We start from the raw sequence: 16269 nt of genomic DNA, 5'->3' as shown, positions 1-16269 counted from the left end.
TCTAAACCCTGGGTCAACAGTCACCTACTGCTGAGGGAACACTCTAAACCCTGGGTCAACAGTCACCTTCTATTGCTGAGGGAATACTCTAAACCCTGGGTCAACAGTCACCTTCTACTGCTGAGGGAATACTCTAAACCCTGGGTCAACAGTCACCTTCTACTGCTGAGTGAATACTCTAAACCCTGGGTCAACAGTCACCTCTACTGCTGAGGGAATAGTCTAAACCCTGGGTCAACAGTCACCTACTGCTGAGGGAATACTCTAAACCCTGGGTCAACAGTCACCTACTGCTGAGGGAATACTCTAAACCCTGGGTCAACAGTCACCTACTGCTGAGGGAATAGTCTAAACCCTGGGTCAACAGTCACCTACTGCTGAGGGAATACTCTAAACCCTGCGTCAACAGTCACCTCTACTGCTGAGGGAATACTCTAAACCCTGGGTCAACAGTCACCTACTGCTGAGGGAATACTCTAAACCCTGGGTCAACAGTCACCTACTGCTGAGGGAATACTCTAAACCCTGGGTCAACAGTCACCTACTGCTGAGGGAACACTCTAAACCCTGGGTCAACAGTCACCTTCTACTGCTGAGGGAATACTCTAAACCCTGGGTCAACAGTCACCTTCTACTGCTGAGGGAATACTCTAAACCCTGGGTCAACAGTCACCTACTGCTGAGGGAACACTCTAAACCCTGGGTCAACAGTCACCTTCTACTGCTGAGGGAATACTCTAAACCCTGGGTCAACAGTCACCTTCTACTGCTGAGGGAATACTCTAAACCCTGGGTCAACAGTCACCTACTGCTGAGGGAACACTCTAAACCCTGGGTCAACAGTCACCTTCTACTGCTGAGGGAATACTCTAAACCCTGGGTCAACAGTCACCTTCTACTGCTGAGGGAATACTCTAAACCCTGGGTCAACAGTCACCTCTGCTGAGGCTCCCCGGGCCGTCCCCCGCGAGGGAACACTCTAAACCCTGGGTCAACAGTCACCTTCTATTGCTGAGGGAATACTCTAAACCCTGGGTCAACAGTCACCTACTGCTGAGGGAACACTCTAAACCCTGGGTCAACAGTCACCTTCTATTGCTGAGGGAATACTCTAAACCCTGGGTCAACAGTCACCTACTGCTGAGGGAATACTCTAAACCCTGGGTCAACAGTCACCTTCTACTGCTGAGGGAATACTCTAAACCCTGGGTCAACAGTCACCTTCTACTGCTGAGGGAATACTCTAAACCCTGGGTCAACAGTCACCTACTGCTGAGGGAATACTCTAAACCCTGGGTCAACAGTCACCTACTGCTGCTGAGGGAATACTCTAAACCCTGGGTCAACAGTCACCTACTGCTGAGGGAATACTCTAAACCCTGGGTCAACAGTCACCTTCTACTGCTGAGGGAATACTCTAAACCCTGGGTCAACAGTCACCTCTACTGCTGAGGGAATACTCTAAACCCTGGGTCAACAGTCACCTTCTACTGCTGAGGGAATACTCTAAACCCTGGGTCAACAGTCACCTACTGCTGAGGAAATACTCTAAACCCTGGGTCAACAGTCACCTTCTACTGCTGAGGGAACACTCTAAACCCTGGGTCAACAGTCACCTTCTATTGCTGAGGGAATACTCTAAACCCTGGGTCAACAGTCACCTACTGCTGAGGGAACACTCTAAACCCTGGGTCAACAGTCACCTTCTATTGCTGAGGGAATACTCTAAACCCTGGGTCAACAGTCACCTTCTACTGCTGAGGGAATACTCTAAACCCTGGGTCAACAGTCACCTTCTACTGCTGAGTGAATACTCTAAACCCTGGGTCAACAGTCACCTACTGCTGAGGGAATACTCTAAACCCTGGGTCAACAGTCACCTTCTACTGCTGAGTGAATACTCTAAACCCTGGGTCAACAGTCACCTACTGCTGAGGGAATACTCTAAACCCTGGGTCAACAGTCACCTTCTACTGCTGAGGGAATACTCTAAACCCTGGGTCAACAGTCACCTACTGCTGAGGGAATACTCTAAACCCTGGGTCAACAGTCACCTTCTACTGCTGAGGGAATACTCTAAACCCTGGGTCAACAGTCACCTACTGCTGAGGGAATACTCTAAACCCTGGGTCAACAGTCACCTTCTACTGCTGAGGGAATACTCTAAACCCTGGGTCAACAGTCACCTTCTACTGCTGAGGGAATACTCTAAACCCTGGGTCAACAGTCACCTACTGCTGAGGGAATACTCTAAACCCTGGGTCAACAGTCACCTACTGCTGCTGAGGGAATACTCTAAACCCTGGGTCAACAGTCACCTACTGCTGAGGGAATACTCTAAACCCTGGGTCAACAGTCACCTTCTACTGCTGAGGGAATACTCTAAACCCTGGGTCAACAGTCACCTCTACTGCTGAGGGAATACTCTAAACCCTGGGTCAACAGTCACCTTCTACTGCTGAGGGAATACTCTAAACCCTGGGTCAACAGTCACCTACTGCTGAGGGAACACTCTAAACCCTGGGTCAACAGTCACCTTCTACTGCTGAGGGAATACTCTAAACCCTGGGTCAACAGTCACCTTCTACTGCTGAGGGAATACTCTAAACCCTGGGTCAACAGTCACCTACTGCTGAGGAAATACTCTAAACCCTGGGTCAACAGTCACCTTCTACTGCTGAGGGAACACTCTAAACCCTGGGTCAACAGTCACCTTCTATTGCTGAGGGAATACTCTAAACCCTGGGTCAACAGTCACCTACTGCTGAGGGAACACTCTAAACCCTGGGTCAACAGTCACCTTCTATTGCTGAGGGAATACTCTAAACCCTGGGTCAACAGTCACCTTCTACTGCTGAGGGAATACTCTAAACCCTGGGTCAACAGTCACCTTCTACTGCTGAGTGAATACTCTAAACCCTGGGTCAACAGTCACCTACTGCTGAGGGAATACTCTAAACCCTGGGTCAACAGTCACCTTCTACTGCTGAGTGAATACTCTAAACCCTGGGTCAACAGTCACCTTCTACTGCTGAGGGAATACTCTAAACCCTGGGTCAACAGTCACCTTCTACTGCTGAGTGAATACTCTAAACCCTGGGTCAACAGTCACCTACTGCTGAGGGAATACTCTAAACCCTGGGTCAACAGTCACCTTCTACTGCTGAGGGAATACTCTAAACCCTGGGTCAACAGTCACCTTCTACTGCTGAGTGAATACTCTAAACCCTGGGTCAACAGTCACCTACTGCTGAGGGAATACTCTAAACCCTGGGTCAACAGTCACCTTCTACTGCTGAGGGAATACTCTAAACCCTGGGTCAACAGTCACCTACTGCTGAGGGAATACTCTAAACCCTGGGTCAACAGTCACCTTCTACTGCTGAGGGAATACTCTAAACCCTGGGTCAACAGTCACCTACTGCTGAGGGAATACTCTAAACCCTGGGTCAACAGTCACCTTCTACTGCTGAGGGAATACTCTAAACCCTGGGTCAACAGCCACCTTCTACTGCTGAGGGAATACTCTAAACCCTGGGTCAACAGTCACCTCTACTGCTGAGGGAATACTCTAAACCCTGGGTCAACAGTCACCTTCTACTGCTGAGGGAATACTCGAAACCCTGGGTCCACAGTCACCTTCTACTGCTGAGGGAATACTCTAAACCCTGGGTCAACAGTCACCTTCTACTGCTGAGGGAATACTCTAAACCCTGGGTCAACAGTCACCTTCTATTGCTGAGGGAATACTCTAAACCCTGGGTCAACAGTCACCTACTGCTGAGGGAATACTCTAAACCCTGGGTCAACAGTCACCTTCTACTGCTGAGGGAATACTCTAAACCCTGGGTCAACAGTCACCTTCTACTGCTGAGGGAATACTCTAGACCCTGGGTCAACAGTCACCTTCTACTGCTGAGGGAATACTCTAAACCCTGGGTCAACAGTCACCTCTACTGCTGAGGGAATACTCTAAACCCTGGGTCAACAGTCACCTTCTACTGCTGAGGGAATACTCTAAACCCTGGGTCAACAGTCACCTTCTACTGCTGTTTGAATACTCTAAACCCTGGGTCAACAGTCACCTTCTACTGCTGAGGGAACACTCTAAACCCTGGGTCAACAGTCACCTTCTACTGCTGAGGGAATACTCTAAACCCTGGGTCAACAGTCACCTTCTACTGCTGAGGGAATACTCTAAACCCTGGGTCAACAGTCACCTTTTACTGCTGAGGGAATACTCTAAACCCTGGGTCAACAGTCACCTTCTACTGCTGAGGGAATACTCTAAACCCTGGGTCAACAGTCACCTTCTACTGCTGAGGGAATACTCTAAACCCTGGGTCAACAGTCACCTTCTACTGCTGAGGGAATACTCTAAACCCTGGGTCAACAGTCACCTTTTACTGCTGAGGGAATACTCTAAACCCTGGGTCAACAGTCACCTACTGCTGAGGGAATACTCTAAACCCTGGGTCAACAGTCACCTTCTACTGCTGAGGGAATACTCTAAACCCTGGGTCAACAGTCACCTTCTACTGCTGAGTGAATACTCTAAACCCTGGGTCAACAGTCACCTTTTACTGCTGAGGGAATACTCTAAACCCTGGGTCAACAGTCACCTACTGCTGAGGGAATACTCTAAACCCTGGGTCAACAGTCACCTTCTACTGCTGAGGGAATACTCTAAACCCTGGGTCAACAGTCACCTTTTACTGCTGAGGGAATACTCTAAACCCTGGGTCAACAGTCACCTTTTACTGCTGAGGGAATACTCTAAACCCTGGGTCAACAGTCACCTTCTACTGCTGAGGGAATACTCTAAACCCTGGGTCAACAGTCACCTACTGCTGCTGAGGGAATAATCTAAACCCTGGGTCAACAGTCACCTTCTACTGCTGAGGGAATACTCTAAACCCTGGGTCAACAGTCACCTACTGCTGAGGGAATACTCTAAACCCTGGGTCAACAGTCACCTTCTACTGCTGAGGGAATACTCTAAACCCTGGGTCAACAGTCACCTTCTACTGCTGAGGGAATACTCTAAACCCTGGGTCAACAGTCACCTTCTACTGCTGAGGGAATACTCTAAACCCTGGGTCAACAGTCACCTTCTACTGCTGAGGGAATACTCTAAACCCTGGGTCAACAGTCACCTTTTACTGCTGAGGGAATACTCTAAACCCTGGGTCAACAGTCACCTTCTACTGCTGAGGGAATACTCTAAACCCTGGGTCAACAGTTACCTTCTACTGCTGAGGGAATACTCTAAACCCTGGGTCAACAGTCACCTACTGCTGCTGAGGGAATACTCTAAACCCTGGGTCAACAGTCACCTTCTACTGCTGAGGGAATACTCTAAACCCTGGGTCAACAGTCACCTTCTACTGCTGAGGGAATACTCTAAACCCTGGGTCAACAGTCACCTTCTACTGCTGAGGGAATACTCTAAACCCTGGGTCAACAGTCACCTTCTACCCCCATTCAGAGAGGCTATGTGCTGATCTGATCTGTTTTGGACTGAGTTTCCTGTGCTGTGTTTAATGTGGATCTAACTCTGTTATATTCTCCTGTGTTGTCAACCCTGTTATATTCTCCTGTGTTGTTAACCCTGTTATATTCTCCTGTGTTGTTAACCCTGTTATATTCTCCTGTGTTGTTAGTCTCTCTGTTAACCCTGTTATATTCTCCTGTGTTGTTAACCCTGTTATATTCTCCTGTGTTGTCAGTCTCTCTGTTAACTTTGTTATATTCTCCTGTGTTGTCAGTCTCTCTGTTGTTAACCCTGTTATATTCTCCTGTGTTGTTAACCCTGTTATATTCTCCTGTGTTGTTAACCCTGTTATATTCTCCTGTGTTGTCAGTCTGTTGTTAACCCTGTTTTATTCTCTTCTGTAGTCTACATGAGCTGGTGAAGCATGAGGAGAACGGGTTGATCTTCAAAGACTCTGAGGAACTATCTGAACAGCTCAAGGTACAGTACTATAATAACTCTTCAGCTGAGCTACAGAAAACCCTGATTTATACCAGATCACCCAGTGGTATGATCCTGTAAACTGGCATCTTTTCTAAAGTACATGCTGTCTTATTACTGTAACCAGTTCCTGTGATAGTGGTATATGGTCTGATATACACTTGGCTGGAATGCTGTTTTAGCCAGGATCCAATCTACCCGTTTTATAAAACCTGTTCATGTCCCTATGTTGTGTGTCTCCAGTCTCTGCTGTGGGACTTCCCTGGCTGTGAGGATGAGGGCAAACTGGGTCAGTTCAGGAGGAACCTCCGGGCCAGTGGGGGGCAGCGGTGGGACCAGAACTGGGACCAGAATGTCCTGCCTCTCCTCACCGCACCCTGACTCCCCTGTTAGACAGACCTCTTTACAGCAGCTGACTCACCCCCTCTACATCTTCGCTCTGTCTCAAACCCCCTTCTTGAACCTCCAATCTTGAACATTTTCACATTTTAGTCATTTAACAGACGCTCTTATCCAGAACGACTTACAGGGGCAATTAGGGTTAAGTGCCTTGTTCAAGGGTACATCCATAGATGTTTCACCTAGTCTGCTCGGGGATTCAAACCAGCGACTTTTTGGTTACTGGCCCAACGCTCTGAACCGCTAGGCTACCTGCTCTGAACCGCTAGGCTACCTGCTCTGAACCGCTAGGCTGCCTGCTCTGAACCGCTAGGCTGCCTGCTCTGAACCGCTAGGCTGCCTGCTCTGAACCGCTAGGCTGCCTGCTCTGAACCGCTAGGCTACCTGCTCTTAACCGCTAGGCTGCCTGCTCTGAACTGCTGGGCTACCTGCTCTGAACCGCTAGGCTACCTGCTCTGAACCGCTAGGCTACCTGCTCTGAACCGCTAGGCTGCCTGCTCTGAACCGCTAGGCTGCCTGCTCTGAACCGCTAGGCTGCCTGCTCTGAACCGCTAGGCTACCTGCTCTGAACCGCTAGGCTACCTGCTCTGAACCGCTAGGCTACCTGCTCTGAACCGCTAGGCTACCTGCTACCAACTGCCACATGGTCCACTTTGAGGACCTGTCGGAAAGAGCGACTGTTACATCAGGCTAGTCTTTCCTCTGCTCTCTCCTCCTGTGGATCTCTTCATTCCAGGCCGTTTTGATTCCCCTCTTAAACAACACTTGAATGTATAAATGGGATATTTTCCACAATGTAAATATTGATGTAAATAAAGACTTTATTACACAGTAATACGTCTGGTTTTGGCTTGGTGTTATATTGTGTATATCCCAAATGGCACCCTAAATTCCCTATGTAGTGCACTACTTTTGACCACAGTCCTATGGACCCTGTTCAAAAGTAGTGCACCCTAAAATCACTATGTAGTGCACACCTTTTCACCACAAGCCTTATGGACCCTGGTCAAAAGTAGTGCACTTACAATGGGAATAAGATGCCATTTGGGATGCAGATATTATATGTAGAGTTTGATCATCTCTATGGTGGCTTGTCTGTTGTAAAAGAACACATGTGTCATTGGTCCTGTCATGACCTCATGTTGGATTCCAGAACTTTCTGTGGGAGACAAAAACAAAGGAGAATTTATTTTATTTCATTTGGAAAAGATGCATTAGTTTCAGATGTGTATAATTATAGATCCATTAGTTTCAGATGTGTATAATTATAGATCCATCAGTTTCAGATGTGTATAATTATAGCTCCATCAGTTTCAGATGTGTATAATTATAGATCCATTAGTTTCAGATGTGTATAATTATAGATCCCTCAGTTTCAGATGTGTATAATTATAGATCCATCAGTTTCAGATGTGTATAATTATAGATCCACCAGTTTCAGATGTGTATAATTATAGATCCACCAGTTTCAGATGTGTATAATTATAGATCCACCAGTTTCAGATGTGTATAATTATAGATCCACCAGTTTCAGATGTGTATAATTATAGATCCATCAGTTTCAGATGTGTATAATTATAGATCCATCAGTTTCAGATGTGTATAATTATAGATCCATCAGTTTCAGATGTGTATAATTATAGATCCATCAGTTTCAGATGTGTATAATTATAGCTCCATCAGTTTCAGATGTGTATAATTATAGATCCATCAGTTTCAGATGTGTATGATTATAGATCCATTAGTTTCAGATGTGTATAATTATAGATCCATCAGTTTCAGATGTGTATAATTATAGATCCATCAGTTTCAGATGTGTATAATTATAGATCCATCAGTTTCAGATGTGTATGATTATAGATCCATTAGTTTCAGATGTGTATAATTATAGATCCATCAGTTTCAGATGTGTATAATTATAGATCCATCAGTTTCAGATGTGTATAATTATAGATCCATTAGTTTCAGATGTGTATAATTATAGATCCATCAGTTTCAGATGTGTATAATTATAGCTCCATCAGTTTCAGATGTGTATAATTATAGATCCATTAGTTTCAGATGTGTATAATTATAGATCCCTCAGTTTCAGATGTGTATAATTATAGATCCATCAGTTTCAGATGTGTATAATTATAGATCCACCAGTTTCAGATGTGTATAATTATAGATCCACCAGTTTCAGATGTGTATAATTATAGATCCACCAGTTTCAGATGTGTATAATTATAGATCCATCAGTTTCAGATGTGTATAATTATAGATCCATCAGTTTCAGATGTGTATAATTATAGCTCCATTAGTTTCAGATGTGTATAATTATAGATCCATCAGTTTCAGATGTGTATAATTATAGATCCACCAGTTTCAGATGTGTATAATTATAGATCCATTAGTTTCAGATGTGTATAATTATAGATCCACCAGTTTCAGATGTGTATAATTATAGATCCATTAGTTTCAGATGTGTATAATTATAGATCCACCAGTTTCAGATGTGTATAATTATAGCTCCATCAGTTTCAGATGTGTATAATTATAGCTCCATCAGTTTCAGATGTGTATAATTATAGCTCCATCAGTTTCAGATGTGTATAATTATAGCTCCATCAGTTTCAGATGTGTATAATTATAGATCCACCAGTTTCAGATGTGTATAATTATAGATCCATCAGTTTCAGATGTGTATAATTATAGATCCACCAGTTTCAGATGTGTATAATTATAGATCCATCAGTTTCAAATGTGTATAATTATAGCTCCATCAGTTTCAGATGTGTATAATTATAGATCCATCTGGAAAGATCCACCAGTTTCAGATGTGTATTATTATAGATCCACCAGTTTCAGATGTGTATAATTATAGATCCATTCGTTTCAGATGTGTATAATTATAGATCCACCAGTTTCAGATGTGTATAATTATAGATCTATCAGTTTCAGATGTGTATAATTATAGATCCACCAGTTTCAGATGTGTATAATTATAGATCCACCAGTTTCAGATGTGTATAATTATAGATCCATCAGTTTCAGATGTGTATAATTATAGATCCATCAGTTTCAGATGTGTATAATTATAGATCCATCAGTTTCAGATGTGTATAATTATAGATCCATCAGTTTCAGATGTGTATAATTATAGCTCCATCAGTTTCAGATGTGTATAATTATAGATCCATTAGTTTCAGATGTGTATAATTATAGATCCATCAGTTTCAGATGTGTATAATTATAGCTCCATCAGTTTCAGATGTGTATAATTATAGATCCATTAGTTTCAGATGTGTATAATTATAGATCCATCAGTTTCAGATGTGTATAATTATAGCTCCATCAGTTTCAGATGTGTATAATTATAGATCCATCAGTTTCAGATGTGTATAATTATAGATCCCTCAGTTTCAGATGTGTATAATTATAGATCCATCAGTTTCAGATGTGTATAATTATAGATCCACCAGTTTCAGATGTGTATAATTATAGATCCACCAGTTTCAGATGTGTATAATTATAGATCCACCAGTTTCAGATGTGTATAATTATAGATCCATCAGTTTCAGATGTGTATAATTATAGATCCATCAGTTTCAGATGTGTATAATTATAGCTCCATTAGTTTCAGATGTGTATAATTATAGCTCCATCAGTTTCAGATGTGTATAATTATAGATCCACCAGTTTCAGATGTGTATAATTATAGATCCATTAGTTTCAGATGTGTATAATTATAGATCCACCAGTTTCAGATGTGTATAATTACAGATCCATTAGTTTCAGATGTGTATAATTATAGATCCACCAGTTTCAGATGTGTATAATTATAGCTCCATCAGTTTCAGATGTGTATAATTATAGCTCCATCAGTTTCAGATGTGTATAATTATAGCTCCACCAGTTTCAGATGTGTATAATTATAGCTCCATCAGTTTCAGATGTGTATAATTATAGATCCACCAGTTTCAGATGTGTATAATTATAGATCCATCAGTTTCAGATGTGTATAATTATAGATCCACCAGTTTCAGATGTGTATAATTATAGATCCATTAGTTTCAGATGTGTATAATTATAGATCCCTCAGTTTCAGATGTGTATAATTATAGATCCATCAGTTTCAGATGTGTATAATTATAGATCCACCAGTTTCAGATGTGTATAATTATAGATCCACCAGTTTCAGATGTGTATAATTATAGATCCACCAGTTTCAGATGTGTATAATTATAGATCCATCAGTTTCAGATGTGTATAATTATAGATCCATCAGTTTCAGATGTGTATAATTATAGCTCCATTAGTTTCAGATGTGTATAATTATAGATCCATCAGTTTCAGATGTGTATAATTATAGATCCACCAGTTTCAGATGTGTATAATTATAGATCCATTAGTTTCAGATGTGTATAATTATAGATCCACCAGTTTCAGATGTGTATAATTACAGATCCATTAGTTTCAGATGTGTATAATTATAGATCCACCAGTTTCAGATGTGTATAATTATAGCTCCATCAGTTTCAGATGTGTATAATTATAGCTCCATCAGTTTCAGATGTGTATAATTATAGCTCCACCAGTTTCAGATGTGTATAATTATAGCTCCATCAGTTTCAGATGTGTATAATTATAGATCCACCAGTTTCAGATGTGTATAATTATAGATCCATCAGTTTCAGATGTGTATAATTATAGATCCACCAGTTTCAGATGTGTATAATTATAGATCCATCAGTTTCAGATGTGTATAATTATAGCTCCATCAGTTTCAGATGTGTATAATTATAGATCCATCTGGAAAGATCCACCAGTTTCAGATGTGTATTATTATAGATCCACCAGTTTCAGATGTGTATAATTATAGATCCATTCGTTTCAGATGTGTATAATTATAGATCCACCAGTTTCAGATGTGTATAATTATAGATCCACCAGTTTCAGATGTGTATAATTATAGATCCACCAGTTTCAGATGTGTATAATTATAGATCTATCAGTTTCAGATGTGTATAATTATAGATCCATCAGTTTCAGATGTGTATAATTATAGCTCCATTAGTTTCAGATGTGTATAATTATAGATCCACCAGTTTCAGATGTGTATAATTATAGATCTATCAGTTTCAGATGTATATAATTATAGCTCCATCAGTTTCAGATGTGTATAATTATAGCTCCATCAGTTTCAGATGTGTATAATTATAGATCCACCAGTTTCAGATGTGTATAATTATAGATCCACCAGTTTCAGATGTGTATAATTATAGATCCATCAGTTTCAGATGTGTATAATTATAGATCCACCAGTTTCAGATGTGTATAATTATAGATCCACCAGTTTCAGATGTGTATAATTATAGATCCACCAGTTTCAGATGTGTATAATTATAGATCCATCTGGAAAGGAATTCATCCAAGGCTATAGGATTAGATCTCCCCAGAACAGTGGAGATGGACTAGATCAACCACATGTATTTATAAAGCCCTTTTTACATCAGTTGTCACAAACAACTTTACTGTAGCCCAGCATACAAGGTGACGAGTCCACTTGAAGACTATTGAGATTCATCCTCTACAGTATCTATGGGTTGGATAGTCTCCTCACTTAGCTGCTCTTTGAAGTAGTTGGTTTACTAGTAATAATACATTTAACTTGTAAAGATCTTTTCATTAGTTCTCTCAAAGCTCTAGGTTTAGTACTGACCTAGCTGGTGTTTAAAACTGTTATATGTGTCGGGGTTTCTGATGGTGGAGGAGATGTAGACGTCAGGAGGGCTGCCATTGGCCGAACACCTCAGGATCTTAGAGAGAACCTTCACCAGACAGCCAATGATATCTGGATCGTAAACTACGTCTATAACAAAGGAAACAACAGGACATGTCAGCCAACAACAATAGAATTAGGAAACAACAGGATATGTGTCAGCCAACAACAATAGAATTAGGAAACAACAGGACATGTGTCAGCCAACAACAATAGAATTAGGAAACAACAGGACATGTCAGCCAACAACAATAGAATTAGGAAACAACAGGACATGTGTCAGCCAACAACAATAGAATTAGGAAACAACAGGACATGTCAGCCAACAACAATAGAATTAGGAAACAACAGGATATGTGTCAGCCAACAACAATAGAATTAGGAAACAACAGGACATGTCAGCCAACAACAATAGAATTAGAAAACAACAGGACATGTGTCAGCCAACAACAATAGAATTAGGAAACAACAGGACATGTGTCAGCCAACAACAATAGAATTAGGAAACAACAGGATATGTGTCAGCCAACAACAATAGAATTAGGAAACAACAGGACATGTGTCAGCCAACAACAATAGAATTAGGAAACAACAGGACATGTGTCAGCCAACAACAATAGAATTAGGAAACAACAGGACATGTCAGCCAACAACAATAGAATTAGGAAACAACAGGACATGTGTCAGCCAACAACAATAGAATTAGGAAACAACAGGACATGTGTCAGCCAACAACAATAGAATTAGGAAACAACAGGACATGTCAGCCAACAACAATAGAATTAGGAAACAACAGGACATGTGTCAGCCAACAACAATAGAATTAGGAAACAACAGGACATGTCAGCCAACAACAATAGAATTAGGAAACAACAGGACATGTCAGCCAACAACAATAGAATTAGGAAACAACAGGACATGTGTCAGCCAACAACAATAGAATTAGGAAACAACAGGACATGTGTCAGCCAACAACAATAGAATTAGGAAACACATTTGATACCTCACCAGCACCTGGGGGCTGTTCCAGAAAGCTGGATCAATTAGTTAGCCAGGTAACTGTAAAGGTCATTTCTGACTGAGTTGACATATGCAGTGTTTATTGTGAAGTCTCCGCGACAGAGGGAACATTGCCTTTAAAGAAGAGAGCCAGACCATGTTCCTACCTGCAGCGATGACCGTGGTGGCTCCGATCTCTCTCAGCTGCTTCTCTGTCACCTGCTCCCACTCCAGATGCTCCACACTCACACACACTCTGGGAGAGTTCTGGTTGTCCAGCCCATTGAGCTGGATGTTGTCCCTCAGTCTATGTAGAACGCTGAGGTGACAGTCACTGAACACGTAGCTGGAGGGATAGCAGGACCTACACACTGCTATACCAGTCAACCCTACACCACTGCCCAGCTCTAGGACTGTCCTGTAGGAGGAGAGAGCAGAGACAGGACTCACACACTGCTATACCAGTCAACCCTACACCACTGCCCAGCTTTAGGACTGTCCTGTAGGAGGAGAGAGCAGAGACAGGACTAACACACTGCTATACCAGTCAACCCTACACCACTGCCCAGCTCTAGGACTGTCCTGTAGGAGGAGAGAGCAGAGACAGGACTAACACACTGCTATACCAGTCAACCCTACACCACTGCCCAGCTCTAGGACTGTCCTGTAGGAGGAGAGAGCAGAGACAGGACTAACACACTGCTATACCAGTCAACCCTACACCACTGCCCAGCTCTAGGACTGTCCTGTAGGAGGAGAGAGCAGAGACAGGACTAACACACTGCTATACCAGTCAACCCTACACCACTGCCCAGCTCTAGGACTGTCCTGTAGGAGGAGAGAGCAGAGACAGGACTAACACACTGCTATACCAGTCAACCCTACACCACTGCCCAGCTCTAGGACTGTCCTGTAGGAGGAGAGAGCAGAGACAGGACTAACACACTGCTATACCAGTCAACCCTACACCACTGCCCAGCTCTAGGACTGTCCTGTAGGAGGAGAGCAGAGACAGGACACACACACACACACACACACACACACACACACACACACACACACACACACACACACACACACACACACACACACACACACACACACAGGGAGAGGACACTCACATTACACACCAGATTGAGATGATGAGTGGTAACAACAGCATGAGTTGTAGACAGAACACAATGACATAACACACACAGTAGTGTACCAACCTGTCTGTGAAGACGTGTGTGTGTTCTCCAGAGCCCATTCAGCTAGGTAAAGAGCAGCCTCCCATGTGACCAGGCCTGTAGTTCCTTCAGAGATCACAGCTGTACTCTCTGATAGACTCACTGCTTCTCCACACGGCTACACACACACACACACAGTAAATATAAAATTCATATTTAATTAAAGTAATCCTTAAATTAGTAATAATTGTATTATTTTAAAGAATAAAATAGAGGACCCGTGTGTCTCAGCTGGTAGAGCTTGGCGCTTGCAACGCCATGGTTGTGGGTTCAATTCCCAAGGGGACCAGTATGAAAAAATGTATGCTCTCACTACTGGAAGTTGCTCTGGATAAATGATCAAATGTAGAAAACAGTTTCTGTTGAATACAGTCTCTGTTTAATACAGTGTGGTGTAGAATACAGTTTCTGTTTAATACAGTGGGGTGTAGAATACAGTCTCTGTTTAATACAGTGTGGTGTAGAATACAGTTTCTGTTGAATACAGTCTCTGTTTAATACAGTGTGGTGTAGAATACAGTTTCTGTTGAATACAGTCTCTGTTTAATACAGTGTGGTGTAGAATACAGTTTCTGTTGAATACAGTCTCTGTTTAATACAGTGTGGTGTAGAATACTGTCTCTGTTTAATACAGTGTGGTGTAGAATACAGTTTCTGTTGAATACAGTCTCTGTTTAATACAGTGTGGTGTAGAATACAGTTTCTGTTGAATACAGTGGGGTGTTTTGAAAGGTGTGTGTATTACCAGTAAATAGCTCTTGTAGCACTCTGTCCCCTCCTCTACCCCCAGGACTTCACCCAGTGCATCATAGAGCTCATCCAGGGGCTCACTCTCACTGGCTTCATGCTGCACACACAGGGAAGAGAAGCATCACATTACCGTTGTTCGCGTTAAACAAAATGGACAATACAGTTATACTTTATTGTATTGGATTAATGTGAAATTTGTAAGAATTGCCTTTTTAAATGCACCAGTTAATGTATGATAGTGAACTATGTTCTGACAGAATGATACCAGACAAAACTATATCAGATAAAAGAACCCACCGTTTTGATGAGCTGAGACAGAAACAGTCTCCTGTATCTAACTGAGGGAGGATGTTTACAGCACAGTGGATGAAGGCATGTCTGTAAACAGGTGACAATAGTCATTGTTAGTGTGGTTTCCAACTCAAAATCCAATGTACTGTTTCTATATCTTTAACTAAATAGGTGTGACATAAAAAATATGCTTTGACAGTTAGGCAATACCTGCTTTAGAATATCTAGAATAATTTCTGATGAGCTGTCGTTCTCGAGCTCCCTTTCAAGGAGCTGTAGAAAACAACAACACATTATGTTATTACTGTATTCATGTCTTACTATTCCTAAACATTTTTTTTGTTTTATTATTACATTTATGATGCGGACCCTACAGACAGTACATAGTACAACATGCAAGCAGCCCCGCTACTTACATTCCATGGGAAATTGGACAGTTGACCCATAGTGAAAAAGGAGACTTTAAAGTTATATATAACATCTGCTCTATTCCTCATGCAAGTGACTTTGGTTTTGTCGGTCTGATCCTTAGACAGATACATTTCGTTAATTTTCAACCAATATTACAGTGGTATAATTCCCGAGAATTGAATTACACTAAACCACAGGCTGGCCACGTGTTTCCCTGAGTTTGTTGTCTTCCTTTTTACCCAAGAAGCACTCCTTCTGTCGCAATGCCTGATGGTCAATGTAGTATAATCATGACAGACAGCGACGTGATAAGGGATAGATCTTTTTTTTAAGAAAGTACAAATTAGAAAACCTTTACAATGAGATGAGAGCTGTATTTTATTTCCCAATAAAGCCTGTATCTGTGGGCCTACTGTTCTCAGTGCAACCCTTGAAACTGATAAAAGTCCACT

General features: G+C 42.1%; 2 protein-coding genes across 3 annotated transcripts in view; one reads left to right on the top strand and one right to left on the bottom strand.

Annotated features, from left to right (window-relative positions):
• LOC106594383 (chitobiosyldiphosphodolichol beta-mannosyltransferase) overlaps window positions 1-7208 on the top strand; it is a 32172-nt gene extending 24964 nt beyond the window's left edge. For both annotated transcript variants that reach the window (XM_045715902.2, XM_045715901.2), the window contains 2 exons: window positions 5899-5974; window positions 6218-7208. In XM_045715902.2, the coding sequence (XP_045571858.1) occupies window positions 5899-5974; window positions 6218-6355 (214 nt within the window). In that variant the 3' untranslated portion in view covers window positions 6356-7208. The remainder of the gene's footprint in view (window positions 1-5898; window positions 5975-6217) is intronic.
• LOC106606256 (protein-lysine N-methyltransferase EEF2KMT-like) lies at window positions 7175-16176 on the bottom strand. The gene is given in 9 exon segments (XM_045715903.2): window positions 7175-7532; window positions 12078-12227; window positions 13304-13554; window positions 14348-14367; window positions 14370-14483; window positions 15111-15212; window positions 15413-15493; window positions 15617-15679; window positions 15823-16176. Coding segments are annotated over 9 exon segments (1008 nt in total). The 5' UTR covers window positions 15949-16176; the 3' UTR covers window positions 7175-7431.
• Window positions 16177-16269: the final 93 nt, after the last annotated feature.

This window comes from Salmo salar, chromosome 03, assembly GCF_965601325.2.
Source record: "Salmo salar chromosome 03, fSalSal1, whole genome shotgun sequence".
NCBI lineage: Eukaryota > Metazoa > Chordata > Actinopteri > Salmoniformes > Salmonidae > Salmo > Salmo salar.
This window is presented reverse-complemented; position numbering and strand designations above follow the sequence as displayed.